The sequence below is a fragment of the Amblyraja radiata genome, chromosome 10, assembly GCF_010909765.2.
Source record: "Amblyraja radiata isolate CabotCenter1 chromosome 10, sAmbRad1.1.pri, whole genome shotgun sequence".
NCBI classification, from domain to species: Eukaryota; Metazoa; Chordata; class Chondrichthyes; order Rajiformes; family Rajidae; genus Amblyraja; species Amblyraja radiata.
The window spans coordinates 57,861,463-57,876,990 of NC_045965.1; the positions used below are offsets into that span (position 1 = coordinate 57,861,463).

Here is a 15,528-nt window from a genome sequence, read left to right on the forward strand (position 1 = left end):
TGTAGTTCCTTATGTCCCAACTTCAAACCAATTCCACAAATGAAAGCCAACATGCCAAAAGTCTGCTTCACCATCCAATCTACCTTTGATGCCATTTACATTCATATACTGGTTGTGATATTGCAAAAATAGGAAGGGAAGTTGCACTGTTCCAAACACAAAGGCATGTTTGTGTCAGAACAACTTTAGGTTGTGACATGATCATTAACAAGAGCATCCTTTTTGCAAAGATACATTCATGGGAATTGATTGATACATTTATACTGATGAAGTCAATATCCTGTGAAGTATTCTTCAATAAGACTATTTTAAGGCAACACTTGACCAGTTTAAGAATGGGAACCCAAAAAATAGTCCCGATTGCCAAGATTCTCACCAGAGTTGCATAAAGTCAGGTATTTGGAAGTGACATCATTTCCATTGATCAAAGTGCATCTGAGGAAGTATAATCTTAATACCATACAATAATGTCAGTATACAAGCTGAAGCTTTCAAGAAGAGTCAAGAGTCAAGAGTGTTTTATTGTCATATGTCCCGGGTGGGACAATGAAATTCTTACTTGCTGTAGCACAACAGAATATGTGAATATGTAAACATTGTATATAACGGGGGAAAAAAAGTTCAATAAATAACAAATATAGTGCAACTAACAAATAATAATAGTCTTTTGCAGTTCAGAACTCATAGCTTATTCGTTGTGTTTAATAGTTTGATGGCTGTGTTCCTTCTTTAAAATCAGTAAAAGGGGCAGAAAAGGGGAAAATAGCCAGCAATTGTCCTATTTTAGAAATAGAGATGATCAATTTATGTTCCACCACAATTAAAAAGTGCAGCTATTTAATTTAGCTCATTATGGAAGTAATTGGCAAGTTCTTTGGAACACTTACCTCTTCACTCATGGTTGAGCGCTTAACTTACATATATAAATGCTTGCAAATCCACGTCGTCCCTTTTATTTCCTTCAATTAAAAGGAAGCAGAGTAAAAGCTAATAAAAACATTTCAGGTATCTCCAAGTCTGTTTTAATGGTGCTTTAAATGAAGCTAATTATATTTATACAAAGCATGTTGTCACCTATGGAATGAATGACCATATTACGTCAACGATTTTGAAATTTACATCAGATCTAACACAAGATAAATGATTTCAGTACGTTTATTGCATGTCATAAAATATAGAAAGTGTAAACATTGAATGAAAAAAACAAAATCCTGTACACCAAGTTGTACTTTCATACGACACATTTTCAAAAAATTGAAGCTTTCAAAATTTACCACTGTTACATACATATCTGTACAAGATAAGTTTGCCGAATGGCTATATTGGTTCCATTACTATCTCCAATTAACTTCTTAATTCTACAAATTCTCCAAAAATAAAGTCAGAAAACAGGAAAACTAGAGGTTTCAATGAAAACTTCTTATTTAGCAAAGTTTAGATCACTGATTTTAACTTCAGTCCTAAAGACTTATAATCTACCGAATACAAAAAACTTACAGGCAAGTGACCCTAGCATAGGCTGAAAGAAATAAATTAAAGATCAAACAGCAGAGTTCAAACTGGAGAAAACAATACATGCAAAATGCTCTAATAATTTATAGCAATGATACATTAATATCATAATAATCAAAGACCAATTGCGATTCTATTATGATGGTGATTAAACTACATATATTGTAGATCAGGTGTGAATTAGGAAACAACACAATTTACCATCTACTAGAAACTCAGTCTGTTATAAAAGATGGTTAATATTTATGGCAGTCTAAAAATGAAAACAAATGCACTGTTTTGTAGTCATTTTGTTCAATTAGACAGATGATGCAAGTGTACCAATCATATATTCAAACATACCATGATCATTTAAATAATTTCTATCGCACACCGCTGCCCGAATCATTCACCGTGAATTACTGCTGTACATGAACATCAGCTCTTCAATTTTCCGACAGATAATTGCAAACTATTTATTATCCCTAGCATTGCATCAACTATAAACAGCAACTATTCAAGAAGGTTGAACTGCAATGTGGCACAATTCAGGTGAAGTTACACCATTGGCAGGGAGGTATGAAATCACATTCAAATGACATGTCACAACTTCTACGTACATGCTTAACTGTTCTTTCATGCCATACCTAGGCACTCTAGCAACAAAAATCACAATTTACAAATATATTGAACACAGAAAATCACAAAAGTGCTAATGGTGAACTCCAGTTAATCATTTGCAAGTCATAAGAATTTAGTTTACAGTTTTACTCAATGTTAATTGTTTGGCTGGCAAGAAGGGAGAAATGTAAGAAATGCTGAAAATACAAAGCCAGTCACCCAGGATCTGAAGAGAAATGATAATTCTACAACTCCGTATGCCAAGTAAAGATTTTACATATAACTTAATTATCTTAAAGGATTCAGTTTTGCTGTGCATTTTCAAACATTTCAGTGTTACTTACATATAAATTTGTGTTCTACATTTACAAGGAATACTACATTGCTCAACATTCCTTTCCTGGGTGAGAAGGCTGACATCTTAAATGGTTTATACATCATACGGGGGGAAAAAAAAAAATCAGTTTTAGATGTAGATGCGATGAACTTTTCTGCTCAACGTCTAAATGAAAGACATTGCATTTCACAAAATATATTGATGTGCACAATAGTTTTTTCCACTTCCAATGGAGATACTTCCAGCCTCCAATATTGTGTCAAGCAAGACTGTAGTTAACCATCTCAGTTTTCTGTAATGACTCCATGATAAATGTTGCAATGAGAGTCACTTTGAGCAACAATAGTGGGAGACAGTGGTATTGGAAATATTAAACATCTGGCTGTATTCATTACATACAGAGGTTGACATCTAACCTGGTTCAGAATCACTGTTAAGTGAAGAACTAGAGTCACTGGTGCTGCTGTCACTTTCAGAGTCTGAGGAACTGCTGGTCTCACTTAATCGGGAAATTTCACCCATTTCTTCTGCTGCATTATTCTTCCGAGCTGCTGAAAATAAATAATGCATACTGAATCCACAGAAAAGGATGAACAGCACACCGTTACAGCACAAGCACATTAAGTACATACATGTTTTTGTTTCTTTCTTTCCAGAATTCAGATGTCCACTCACATCCTGTAATCTTTTCTCCAGCTCTTGTTTTTTCTCCGATTGAATTTCTTCTTTAGATCTTCCTGGAGCTTTCTTAGCTACACAATGTGACACCATCAAAATAGGAAAATAAACTATCTACCTCACTAAATAGGTACAATACATGCAAGAGAATGAATGGCATACTCACAATCAAGTTTTTTTTGTTTCTTTCTTAGACATGCCATAACATATCTTTCCAGCTCTCTTAACGTAGAGGGTTTTAAAGTTTCAAAGTCAATTTCTATCTCGACTGGATTAGAGTCTCTCAACGATGGCTCCTTTGATTGTATTATGTGGACGACACGCCCCAGTTTGTCACTAGGAAGCTTATTTATGTCAAGACTTAATTGCCTCTTTTCATCATAAGTCATTGGCTTAACATTATCCTCTTCTGAATCGTAAACAGAAGCTCGTTGCTTCTTTTTCTTTAACTGCCTGTATAATAAAGTACACGCATCAGCATTATAGTATTTAAATATTCCTGATCAATGGCAATTGTGCAAGAAATATTTAGTGCCACAGTTAGTACTACTTGATTGTAAACTAGATGTTAAAATTTGATAAACACACAACCTCAAAAGGATGCCTCATATATTAAGATTAATTAAATGTCTTTTGGCCATCACTAAAAGCACCACATATACTCCGCAAGTGCTCAACATGATGAATGTTACATTCTGTAATTGAAAGAAATGTAATTCACAACAAAATTGCTTTTAGATGTTTGGAGAAAAAATATCAACTCCTAGGACTGTAAAATTAGAGCAATACAGATCAGATCTTTGCCCATTTTTAAAATCTGCTTAGTTACTGGACCAGCAATACCAATTTCACATCTGGGACAATGTATCTCCTGTCCAAAGGCTTATCCTTTTGACCAAGAACAAAAAAACAAATAGTCGCAACTCATGGTTGATTTGGGTCAAAGGGCCCATTTCCACGCTTTGTGACTCAACATGGAATTCTACAAATTCAGGTAAATAGCTTTCTCAGTATCAGAATTGGCAATTTCAGCTGCAAATGATCAATCAGTGATATTAGCCCAGATTAAGCCTCAGACTGACCTCCTAGAAGTGTACTACAGCCTTGCATTTGTACTTTTTCACATTTCTTTGGTCTGTATTCTCTCTTCATTGCATTTTGTTCACTCTTCTCTAACTACCCCCATTATCCATCAACTGAATGACCACCACCACAACCTACACGATGGCAACCCACATTTCACGTTATGAGATTATTCCCTCATCCCACTCTCTGGGCAATATATTTTAAAAATCACTTGTTTTCTGCAATACCTACTAAGTATTTCCATCATTCTCTGTTCAACTTCACATTTGCAGCATCAGCATACTTAGATTTCCAACAAATGGTCAAATTTCATCAAGTTTAAAGGCAAGCATTGTTATTGTATTTATAAATACATGCTTTCCTAACCTCCTTCCTTGACGACTGCCTCACTCTGTATTAACTGTGGTGCTTTTAGATGAATCAGTACCTGCAAAGTAACACAAGGTGGAAACAATGCATCAAAATCCAACTGTACCTGCTTTCCAAAGAGCCTTTCTTGATTATTTTTTGCCGCAACTGCTTCGATTGTACTTTCTTCTGTTCAATATTCTTTGATTTCTTTTTATCTTTTTTCTTTTTTCCTTTTTTGACTCTGTTTTTCTTCAATTTAGAGAGTGGGGTCCGTGTTAATGTCGCAAGCTGCTCGTGTACTGCTTTCAACTGGCAGAAATAATAGAATAAATCTTATATTGATAGAAATAGCAAAACTGACTCCTCATATGGTAATTTCACACAGATTTGCAAATCAAAATTGTAAATTTATAACTTGTCATCTTGCTTTAGTCTTTGCACATGACTAATGCAGTTTACCCCCGCACAAGTACCTTAACAAATCCTCTCTGCACCCTCTGAAGTTTTGGCATGCCAAAGATATTCCAGTGGGGTGTCCATAAGTCTTCCAGTCTTCTGATACCTCCCCATATATAAAGCAACTTTATAAGACAGGAATAGGAATATTTCCATGCTCACTTTAGCACCGTGGTGGGAGATTGCAACCTTCACGTGGTCCACCCTGTTTCAACTAATGCAATCAACCCGACGTGCGCAAACAAATAGGGCAAGTTGACATACAATTTTAGGCTGTGCACGCTATAAGCAAGAAGACTTCAGCACCCAGGATAATTCCCACCTAGATTTAGTAACATCTCTCCTTTGAATACAGTACTTCTGATTTATCTCCAAATAATGCATCAGAATTTTTAATGAATGCCTCCACCCGTCGCCTCTTCTTTCCTACCTTATTTCAATGCATTGTAAACAGAAATGGAACACATCTATTTTTATTTTGTTTGAACCAGGCTTTCACGATTACGCTAAACGAATCTATGTGGGGTTTATATCTGCAGCTAATTAATCCCAGTTACCATGCGTGCTGTCAAGTGTACACTAAACCTAAAAATCCCCACCACTCTGTCAAATTCCTTACTTTTCCCAACTTCTCAGTTCCAACACTGAACACATTCTAGTCTTATTTTTAAGAAAGAACTGCAGATGCTGGAAAATTCGAAGGTAGACGATAATGCTGGAGAAACTCAGCGGTAGAGGCAGCATCTATGGAGCAAAGGAATAGGCGACGTTTCGGGTCGAGACCATTCTTCAGACTGATGTGGGGGGACGAGAAAAAGAAAGGAAGAGGCGGAGACAGTAGGCTGTGGGAGAGCTGGGAAGGGGGAGGGGAAGGAGGGAGAAAGCAAGGACTACCTGAAATTGGAGAAGTCAATGTTCATACCACTGGGGTGTTAACTACCCAAGCGAAATGTGAGGTGCTGCTCCTCCAATGTGCAGTGGGACTCACTCTGGCCATGGAGGAGGCCCAGGACAGAAAGGTCGGAATCAGAATGGGAGGGGGAGTTGAAGTGCTGAGTCACCGGGAGATCAGGTTGGTTATAGTGAACTGAGCGGAGGTGTTGGGCGAAGCGATCGCCAAGCCTGTGCTTGGTCTCGCCGATGTAGAGCAGTTGACTGGGGATGTGAGAAAAGGTGTTTCCTCGTCTCCATTCTAAATGGCTTGCCCCTTATTCTTAAGACATTCTATTCTTACATCCCCGCAATCCAATCTTTTGCCCTGCCAAATGAAGTTTAGATTGAGTTTAGCAAAATTGCCGAAATAGATTCCTCCCCCTCGTCTCTTTATCATCACCCTACTCTAATTTACTTTATGGTAATAAATTAGTGGCCTTATGTTAAAATCCCTTGATAACCACTCTCAAAATCTTAACCCAGCATTTGTTTCATCAGGAGGTAGAATAGAATAGAATAGAATAGAATAGAATATTCCTTTAATAATCCTTTTCAGGAAATTATTTGCCACGACAGCTTCAAGACAAACATAACATAACACCACGCTTTCATACATAACAAGTTAAAATACGTTAAAATACAAGTTAAAATACAATTAATTTAAAAAAAAGTGCAGTTATTTGTGCTCATTAAAAAGTCTTATTGCAGCTGGTAAACAGGACTTCCTGTATCTCTCCGTTTTGCACATTGGTGCAATCAGCCTCTTGCTGAAGATACTGCTCTTGATCTAGAACGCTATTAATCAAATCCTACAATAATACCAAAGAGATGAATCTTTTTAAAATAGGAAATACACTATTTAAATAACAAGATTAATAGCATTGGCACATAATATTTATTGGATCAAAAGCGTGGAGATCGAAAGCAGACAGTTTTGATAACTCATTGCAAAAAATATGAGCAAATATGACCAATACTGGACAAAGAGAAAGAGAAAAAATGATCTTACAGATGATTAACCTGCATCTTTTGCTAGGCTGCCTATTTTGAAAATAAGTATTGTACAGAGAAACTAAAGAACAGCAAAACTAAAAAATGTTCAAATTCAGTGATATTCAATGGGGCACTAGTTGTTTTGACATCTCCTGCCTTAAAAGGCATGTAATGTCACACATCCATAATCACACCCCTACTGTCTTGACGAAGGTGACAACGTAAGCGCTACTATGAAGCATTTTTCGTCTATGACAGTGGACTAACTGCTTGGGTGAACGAAAGGTAAATGGAGTCTGTAGATCGGCTATTGCATGCTAGCCAATCATAGTGCTTGTTAGTAGTAGCCCCGCCTAGTACATGCTTTATAACATTAAGAACTCGCCTACGTCAGGCAGTAGATGTAGCAGCTCGGACATGTAACGTACTGCATATCCAATGCTGTAAGTGTTTAATAAAGATGTGTTCTATCTTTATACGTGTACGAGTCCGGTAATTGCATGGTGTCAGACAGTGACTCATACTCACTTCGCTAGTTTACCGGGATTCTTATATTTTATCAGTTTTATTTTATCATTTTGTCCTTTCCGTTATGGCTAACTCCTGCCGCAGACCGAGCCCTTTGATCTTGAATTCAGACATCGCTGAGCGATGGCTTCTTTTCGAACGCGACTACACTTATTATATCCGCATTGTTCATCGGAATGAACCTGCTGATATGAAAGCATCACTACTGCTTAATCTAGAGGGTCCAATGAATCGTGCTGACAATTTTGAATTTGCGCCTGCTGTTTTGGATGGCAACGGGCAGGTCCTAGTGCCTGCCGAGACCATAAATGACCCCGTGGTTCTACTCAGAAAATTCAGAGAGCTGTATGACTTGCCGCCAAACCGCATAATTGAAAGGACAAAGTTCTATGCCTGTTCATAGCAGGTTGACGAGCCTGTCGAACGATTTATCAGCGATTTAAAACACATGGCTGCGCGCTGTCGCTTCGGTGAGTTGACGAATGAACTTGTGAGAGATAAGCTTGTCGGGGGCATGATCGATAGTAAAAGGATGGATAAGCTCCTTCGCAACACCGAACTAACTCTTGACCAAGCGATTCACTCGTGTCGAATTTCGGAGGTTACTGCACCACATGCTGGTCCTGTCTCTTTCTGCCCACGACAGCAACGCAACGTCAATCTTACTAACTACTCCTCCCGCAAAGCCCCTAATGTGCCTGATGCGCGATGTCAGAATTGTAACTATTTTCATGCGAGGGGTCGCCAGTTCTGCGTAGCTTATGGAAAGACCTGCAATCATTGTAAAAAGCTAAATCACTTCGCGAAATGGTGTCGTTCCCTTGGGGCTGCCGATGCTTCAAGGACAAACTTGCACCTGCTTCAACAAGAGTTCTCAGATGCTGACTCCCAAGAGTTCGAAACATCCTCCCATGAGCACTGTTCAGACACTGCTGATAACAGCTCTGTCATTCAATCCCTCCTATTATCGTCTAACGAGCTACTCGACCCTGAAGTGACTGTGTTCATAAATAGCAGGCCCTGCTCGCCAAAGTGGATACGGGGGCAAAGGTCAACGTCATGTCGATAAGGCAGTTTAATAAAATTTGACATGCTGAACGAATGCATAAGGACTACTCCACGCACCGGGCTTACGGAGGAGAGGTCTTACACCCATTGGAAAAAGCTGATTTAAAGTGCACGGTAGACGAGCACCCTGCAGTTTTACATTGTAAAATCAAACTCGGAGAATCTGCTTGGTATCAATGCATGCCACGACCTAGGCCTGGTGTATTTTGGACGTGCCTCACTGATGAGCCAGCACAGCAACTGCTCTCCCAGTACAAAGACCTGTTTGATGATGGATTTGGCAAGTTGCCTGTTAAGTATCGAATCACTGTGGATCCTACAGTCACACCTGTAGTCCGAAACCACATCGTGTTCCACATGCCATGCGTAAAAGAATACACAATGAACTCAAACGCATGGTCCCAATGGGAGTCATTGCCGAAGTTACCGACCCGTCTGACTGGGTTTCAACCATGGTCTTTGCAACTAAGAAAAACAAAGAGGAGATATGAATCAATCAATCCCAAAGACCTGAATACTGCAATCAAGCACCCCCAGTACCCAATGAGAACCACAGATGACGTAGCTGCGCAGATTGGAAGCGCAGCAGTGGTCTCAGTCCTGGATGCCAAAAGCTCCTTTTGGCAGATTACATCAGACCTAGAATCATCCAACCTCACTACTTTTGGCACACCCTTTGGCCGTCTCAAATTTTTGAGGATGCCCTTCGGCATCAACTCTGTCAGTGAAGTGTTTCAGCGCACCATGGAACAACTGTTTGCAGAATAAGTGCAGGTTTCGAGTTCCTGAGGTCACCTACGTCGGACATGTGTTCAACAGCAGTGGTCTCAAGCCTGATCCACTGAAAATTGTAGCCATCAACGAACTGCCGGTTCCCACCGATGTCACGAGTTTGCAACGATTCCTCGGCATGGTTAACTACATGGGTAAATTTATTCCTAACTGTAGCGAGCTATCGCCGGTCGTACCGTTTGTTCTCCCGCGAAAGAAGGTGAAGCGGTCTCCTACCGCACGAGGGCTGGACGGGTTTGCAGGCCACCCGTTAGATATGGCGATTTTGTATAATCTTGCTAGCATATTCTTAGCATGCCCTCAGTATATTGTTTAAGGCACCGTAGTTTCTTTTATTCTCTACAGATAGAGATGTAGATCGGCTATAGCATGCTAGCCAATATAGTGCTTGTTAGTAGTAACCCCACCGAGTACATGCTTTATAACATTAAGAACTCGACTACGTCAGGCAGTAGATGTAGCAGTTCGGACATGTAGCGTACAGCATATCCAATGCTGTAAGTGTTTAATAAAGATGTGTTGTATCTTTACACGTGTATGAGTCCGGTAATTAGAGTCTGATAACCCAAAGTTTCTGACGTTAGAAACAGGACATAGATTTGATAACTTAAATATCTAAAGGTAGTGCCAGAATTTACAGCTCTATCAGCAGATGCAGAATGGCTAGAACTTCATCTAACAATATACTAGACTCTGTTAGTAATAGATTCTGATTATTATGTAGAGAAAAAGATGACAAGACTGTAAAAAGAATGTTCTTAGATGACAAATCCAAATTATTAGGAAATCCTGGGAGACTGCACTAAATCTTAAAATCAAGGTGAAATGCAGCAAAGCTTACAAACACATCTATGAATGGGAAAAGACAGAGTTGAGATAAGTGGCAAAGATGAAACGAATAAATTCCATTTAACAATATTTACACCGCTTATTTTGTTACCTGGTCCTGAAGCTGAGCAAGGCACTTCTTCTGCTCTTTTCCTGAACTTTGGGAGGTACTTTCAGCAGAGGAACTCTCACCACCATTGTCACTTGTTGATTCAGTGATACAAGTTGTAGATTGTGCCAAAACTGCACTTTTTACAGGATCCTTGCGTATTTTAGCAAAAAGCATCTCAAAAACATCCTGTGCAAGTGCGAGAATTAATGTGTATGTCAGTAAAAAAGATGATACTGTAAAAGTGTTTATGCAAAGCTCAAAATGACAGTTTATGTACTTATCCCACACAAATTAAAAATTGAAAGCAACACATTTTGATGAATTTATAATTTCAGACTAATCCTTAAAGTACACAAGTCTCCACCAAATTAAAACAAATTTTGTGGATGTGGTCATGTGATACAGAGCAAAATAATCCTCAGGAACTCTGAATCTGTCGCCAAATGAAAGCCAAATCCAAATGACAGCTTCATGTTAATATGGCTATCTAGTAATTTATGTTTTAAAGTTGTAATTTTAAGTACAGTTCCAGCATTACAGTTGACCAGTTCATTTGCATATAAGAAATGTATTTTTTAAATTTATTTTTTTAATAATATTTTTATTAGTAGACATATTATAAAGTATAGTTGCATATTATAGTAAAAAAACTTTTCATATACATCAGTCATACATTATTAAAATTTTCAATTGTCGATTACTTCTACTTCTAGTGTTTTTTTTTAAATATAGAAAAAGAGAGAAAGAGAGAGAAAAGTTACAAATATCAAAAAAAACAAAAATGGTGGAATGGATTACTTATAATACGTCATTGGAGATAGGTTCGTAGATTATAAAGTATGACTTTTCATCTAATCCTGAGTTCAAGTTTCAGTTGGGTTTTCGTGCCGGGCCAATCTATCCCGTCAGATAATTAATGAATGGCGCCTATATTTTATCAAAAAGTTCTTGTTTGTCCATTAAGACAAGTCTAATTCTTTCTAGATATAGGGTCTCCGACATTTCCACAATCCACATTTTAATTGTGGGGGTCGTAGGGCCTTTCCAAAATTTTAATATTAATTTTTTCCCGGTTATTATACTGTAGTCGAGGAAATTTCTTTGGCTTGTTGTGAGTGTTAAACTTTGCTCTGCTATTCCAAGTATTATTAATTTTGAGTTTGGATCCAGTTTTGTATTAATAACTTCTGAAATTATTTCAAAAATATCAATCCAGAAATGTTTAATTTTTATACAATTTGCAAACGTATGTGTTAAATTAGCATCTAGATGTAGACATTTATCACAAATAGGAGAGATTTGTGGGAAGATTCTATTTAGTTTTATTTTAGAGTAGTGTAATCTATGTAAGACTTTAAATTGTATTAAAGCATGTCTGGCATTTAACGAACATTGATGTATATGTTGTAAACTTTCGTCCCACAAATCTTTCGTTATAGGATGACCTAATTCATTTTCCCATGTGTGTCTATATGGTTCCGTCGGTGGTACCTCATTGTTTAGGAGGGTGTTATAAATATAAGCTATTAATTTTTCAGTTAGGATGCTTGTTCAAACATTCATCAAGGATTTCTGGTTCCCTAGTCCTGTAGACTTGTGTGTTAGATTTAACATAATCTCTAATTTGTAGATTTCTGAAGAAATTATTTGAGTGCAGTCCATGATTCTGTTGTAACTCCTGAAATGAAAGAAAAGTGCCTTTCCCATAAAGATGTCCAATCTTTTTAATTCCATAATTTTTCCATTGTGTGAAACCCTTATCCAAAAAGGATGGCTTGAATAAGGGATTATTTACAATGGGAAGGCATAGTGGTATATTATTCAATGTTAAAACTTTTTTTAATTGTTTCCAAATTCGTATTCCACTATGTATTATGGGGTTCTCCTTATAGGTTTTTTTGTGCAGTTTTGTGGTAGCAAATATGATCGGTCCAATTTCAAAAGGTAAACAGTCTTCCTTTTCCATCCTTAACCAATCTGGTTGTTGATCCATTTCTTCCAGCCAGAAATTCATGTTTTTAATATGGACTGCCCAAAAATAAAACAAGAAATTTGGCAAAGCCAAACCTCCATTTATCTTTGACTTACATAAATGTTTTTTACTTATTCTATGATTCTTATAATCCCAGATAAAACTTGTAACAATGGAGTTGACTTTTTTGAAAAAGGTTTTTGGGATATATATCGGGATTAATTGAAATAGGTACAGTAGTTGCGGTAAGAAGATCATTTTTATAGCATTAATTCTACCAAGCATTGAAATGGGAAGTGTTTTCCAGTATTGAATATTCTTGTGTAGTTTATTCAGTAAGGGTGGAAATTTTAGTTGAAATAAAGAGGTATGTCTTAGTTACATAGATTCCTAAGTATTTAAATTTATCTTTAACTATTTTAAAAGGGGATTGTTGTAATGTATGTAGATTGAGTTTTGTTATTGGCATGATTTCACTTTTATTCCAATTAATTCTATATCCTGAGAACTGACCAAATTGAGTTATTAAATTTAATAGATTTGGAATACTAGTTTCTAACTTTGTAATATATATTAGTACATCATCTGCATATAAGGAAATTTTATTCCTTGTTTCTCTAGTGTTATATCCGTATATTCCTGTATGGGTTCTAACGCTTTCTGCTAAGGGTTCGATTGCAAGAGCAAATAATAGTGGGGATAGTGAACATCCTTGTCTACAACCTCTAGAGAGGTTAAATTTAGTTGATAACATTTGGTTTGTTAATATTCTAGCTGTTGGATTAGAGTATAACAATTTAACCCATGTACAGTACTTCTCTCCCAATTGAATTTTTTCCATCACCGAAAATAAATATGGCCATTCAACCTGGTCAAATGCTTTTTCAGCATCTAACGAAATAATTGCTAGATCTGCATTAGGAATTCTATTGGAGTATATAATATTGAATAGTCTTCTCAGATTATAAAATGAATAACGTTTTGGAATAAAACCTGTTTGGTCGGGGTGTATTAATTTGTTAATCACTAAGCTCAATCTATGAGATAGAATTTTAGTTAGTATTTTCTGATCAGTATTTAAAAGGGCTATTGCTCTATATGAACCTGGGTCTTCAAGATCCTTATCCGTTTTTGGTTAGAGTATGATTGTAGATTCATTTAGAGTTTCTGGGAGTTTCTGTTGAGTGTAAGCATATTTGTACAGTGTCTGTAGACGTGGAGAAACCAGATCATAAAATGTTTTATAAAATTCAGAACTTAGACCATCAGGACCTGCAGCCTTTCCATTTTTTAAAGATTTAATTGACTCTTCTATGTCTTTTATCGTAATTTCAGCACCTAGTGATTCTCTCTCTTTCTGATCTAAACCCACAAGCTTACATTTCTGTAGAAATGTTTCCATTCCTGCTGATTGTTCTGTCATTTTAGATGAGTACAATTTTTGTTAGTATTGTAAAAATCTATCATTAATATCTTTAGGCAGTGTTAGTATTTCTCCCTTGTCTGTTCTAATTTTGTAAATTGTTTTTTCCCCGTCCAGTTTACGAAGTTGTCTCGCTATTAGTTTTTGTGGTTTATCACCAAATTCAAAATTTAATTGTTTTGTATGTTGATAAAGTTTTATAACTTGGTCTGAGTATATCTTGTTCAATTTATATTTCAGTACTGCAATTTTATTGTGTTTTATCATGGATGGTGCTGCTGCATTTTCTATGTCTAATTGCCTTATTTCCATTTCCAATTTCTGTTGTTTGGCCCTATTCTCTTTGTTAAGAAATGATTGAGAAGAGATTAATGCTCCTCGCACAAATGCTTTAAATGTTTCCCAAAGAAGGGAAGCAGAGATTTCAGGGCTATCATTAGCCTCAAAAAACATCTGTTTTACGAGGTATTCATTACATACCTTTTCTTTTAAGATTTGGGGATTAAGTCTCCATTGTGGCTGTGTCTCTACCATTCCGTTTAGTTTAATCATAAATGTTAGTGGAGCATGGTCTGAGATTATGATATTATGATATTGCGAGTTATAGGTAAATGGGATAAGTTTTGAGTCTACTAAAAAATAATCTATCCTTGAGTAGGTTTTATGTACTGGTGAGTAAAATGAATATTCTCGACCCGATGGGTTTTCAATTCTCCAAACATCCTTAATGTTGGTAGTATTAATATATGAGTTTAGAAATTCACTTGATTGGGATTTTAGTTTTCTTTGAGTTGATGATCTATCCAAATAAGCATCCAATGTACAATTTAAGTCTCCACCGATTATTAAGTTTTGTTGTGTACATTCCGGGATATTGTTAAGTATTCTCTTAAAAAACAGGGGGCTATCAAAATTTGGTCCATACACATTAAGGAGTCACCTTTTTTGAGTATAACTCCCCTATTATTACAATATATCTGCCTTCAATATCTTCTATCATTGATATATGTTTAAAGGGTATACCTTTACGAATTAATATTGCAACCCCTCTAGGTTTATGTGAGAATGAGGAGTGGTACGCTTTAGCAATCCATTTTGCTTTAAATCTATGTTGTGCTTCCTTTTTCAGGTGTGTCTCCTGGAGAAATATTATATCTGTTTTCAATGATTTTAAATGAGCTAACACTTTGCCTCTCTTAATAGGTTCATTAATTCCCTTAACATTCCAACTACAGAATTTAATTCCTTCACCCCCAATTTTCCTATTCACGTCTTGCATCTTGTGATTAGAGTGGTTAGAGCAGATGGCTCAGCACCCTCAACCCTACCTTATACTTGAACATCAGGTAGATGAGTTTTAAATCTAGTCTGTTTTCCATCCGAACATATCTCCCTAAATAAAATATGTAATTCCACTCCAAATACAAAATATAATATATTATAAGGTAGAAGAGATAATAAAAAAATTGTATTAGTAATGTGTAAAAGGTTGAAAAAGAAAAAAACTACAGCTAAGATTAGTGCAGTTAGTGATAGCCACCCTAATGTGGCTAAGCATCGAAGGACTTCCGTAGCTTTTGGTAAAAAAAAAAAATTATTAGCTCCGTACTTTCCTTAAAAGAAAAGTTTCAAATTCAGTGCAAGCAATTTATGGGGGGGAAGGAAATAATGGTTATATTCCATTAATGATATAATTATTAGTCTCAAATTGAAATGTTAGTCTCGTATAACATCTTATGTTCAAATTTAGTAAGTTGTGCTTTGTACATGGCGATGTTTACACAAATATACATTAAACCAAGAGACAAAAAAGGAAACTAGTACAATAAATATTTTTTTCTTCCATTATGGTCCCTAGT

At 36.5% G+C, this 15,528-nt stretch overlaps 1 protein-coding gene across 9 annotated transcripts in view; it reads right to left on the reverse strand.

Annotated features, from left to right (window-relative positions):
• Positions 1–1,139: 1,139 nt before the first annotated feature.
• LOC116978002 (bromodomain-containing protein 3-like) overlaps positions 1,140–15,528 on the reverse strand; it is a 70,651-nt gene continuing 56,262 nt past the window's right edge. For 4 of the 9 annotated variants that reach the window (XM_033028969.1, XM_033028966.1, XM_033028967.1 and 1 more), the window contains exons 8-12: positions 10,275–10,460; positions 4,689–4,873; positions 3,294–3,580; positions 3,082–3,201; positions 1,140–3,000 (exon numbers count right to left, since the gene is read on the reverse strand). In XM_033028969.1, the coding sequence (XP_032884860.1) occupies positions 2,861–3,000; positions 3,082–3,201; positions 3,294–3,580; positions 4,689–4,873; positions 10,275–10,460 (918 nt within the window). In that variant the 3' untranslated portion in view covers positions 1,140–2,860. The remainder of the gene's footprint in view (positions 3,001–3,081; positions 3,202–3,293; positions 3,581–4,688; positions 4,874–10,274; positions 10,461–15,528) is intronic. The other 5 variants (XM_033028975.1, XM_033028974.1, XM_033028971.1 and 2 more) reach the window with 5 other exon arrangements.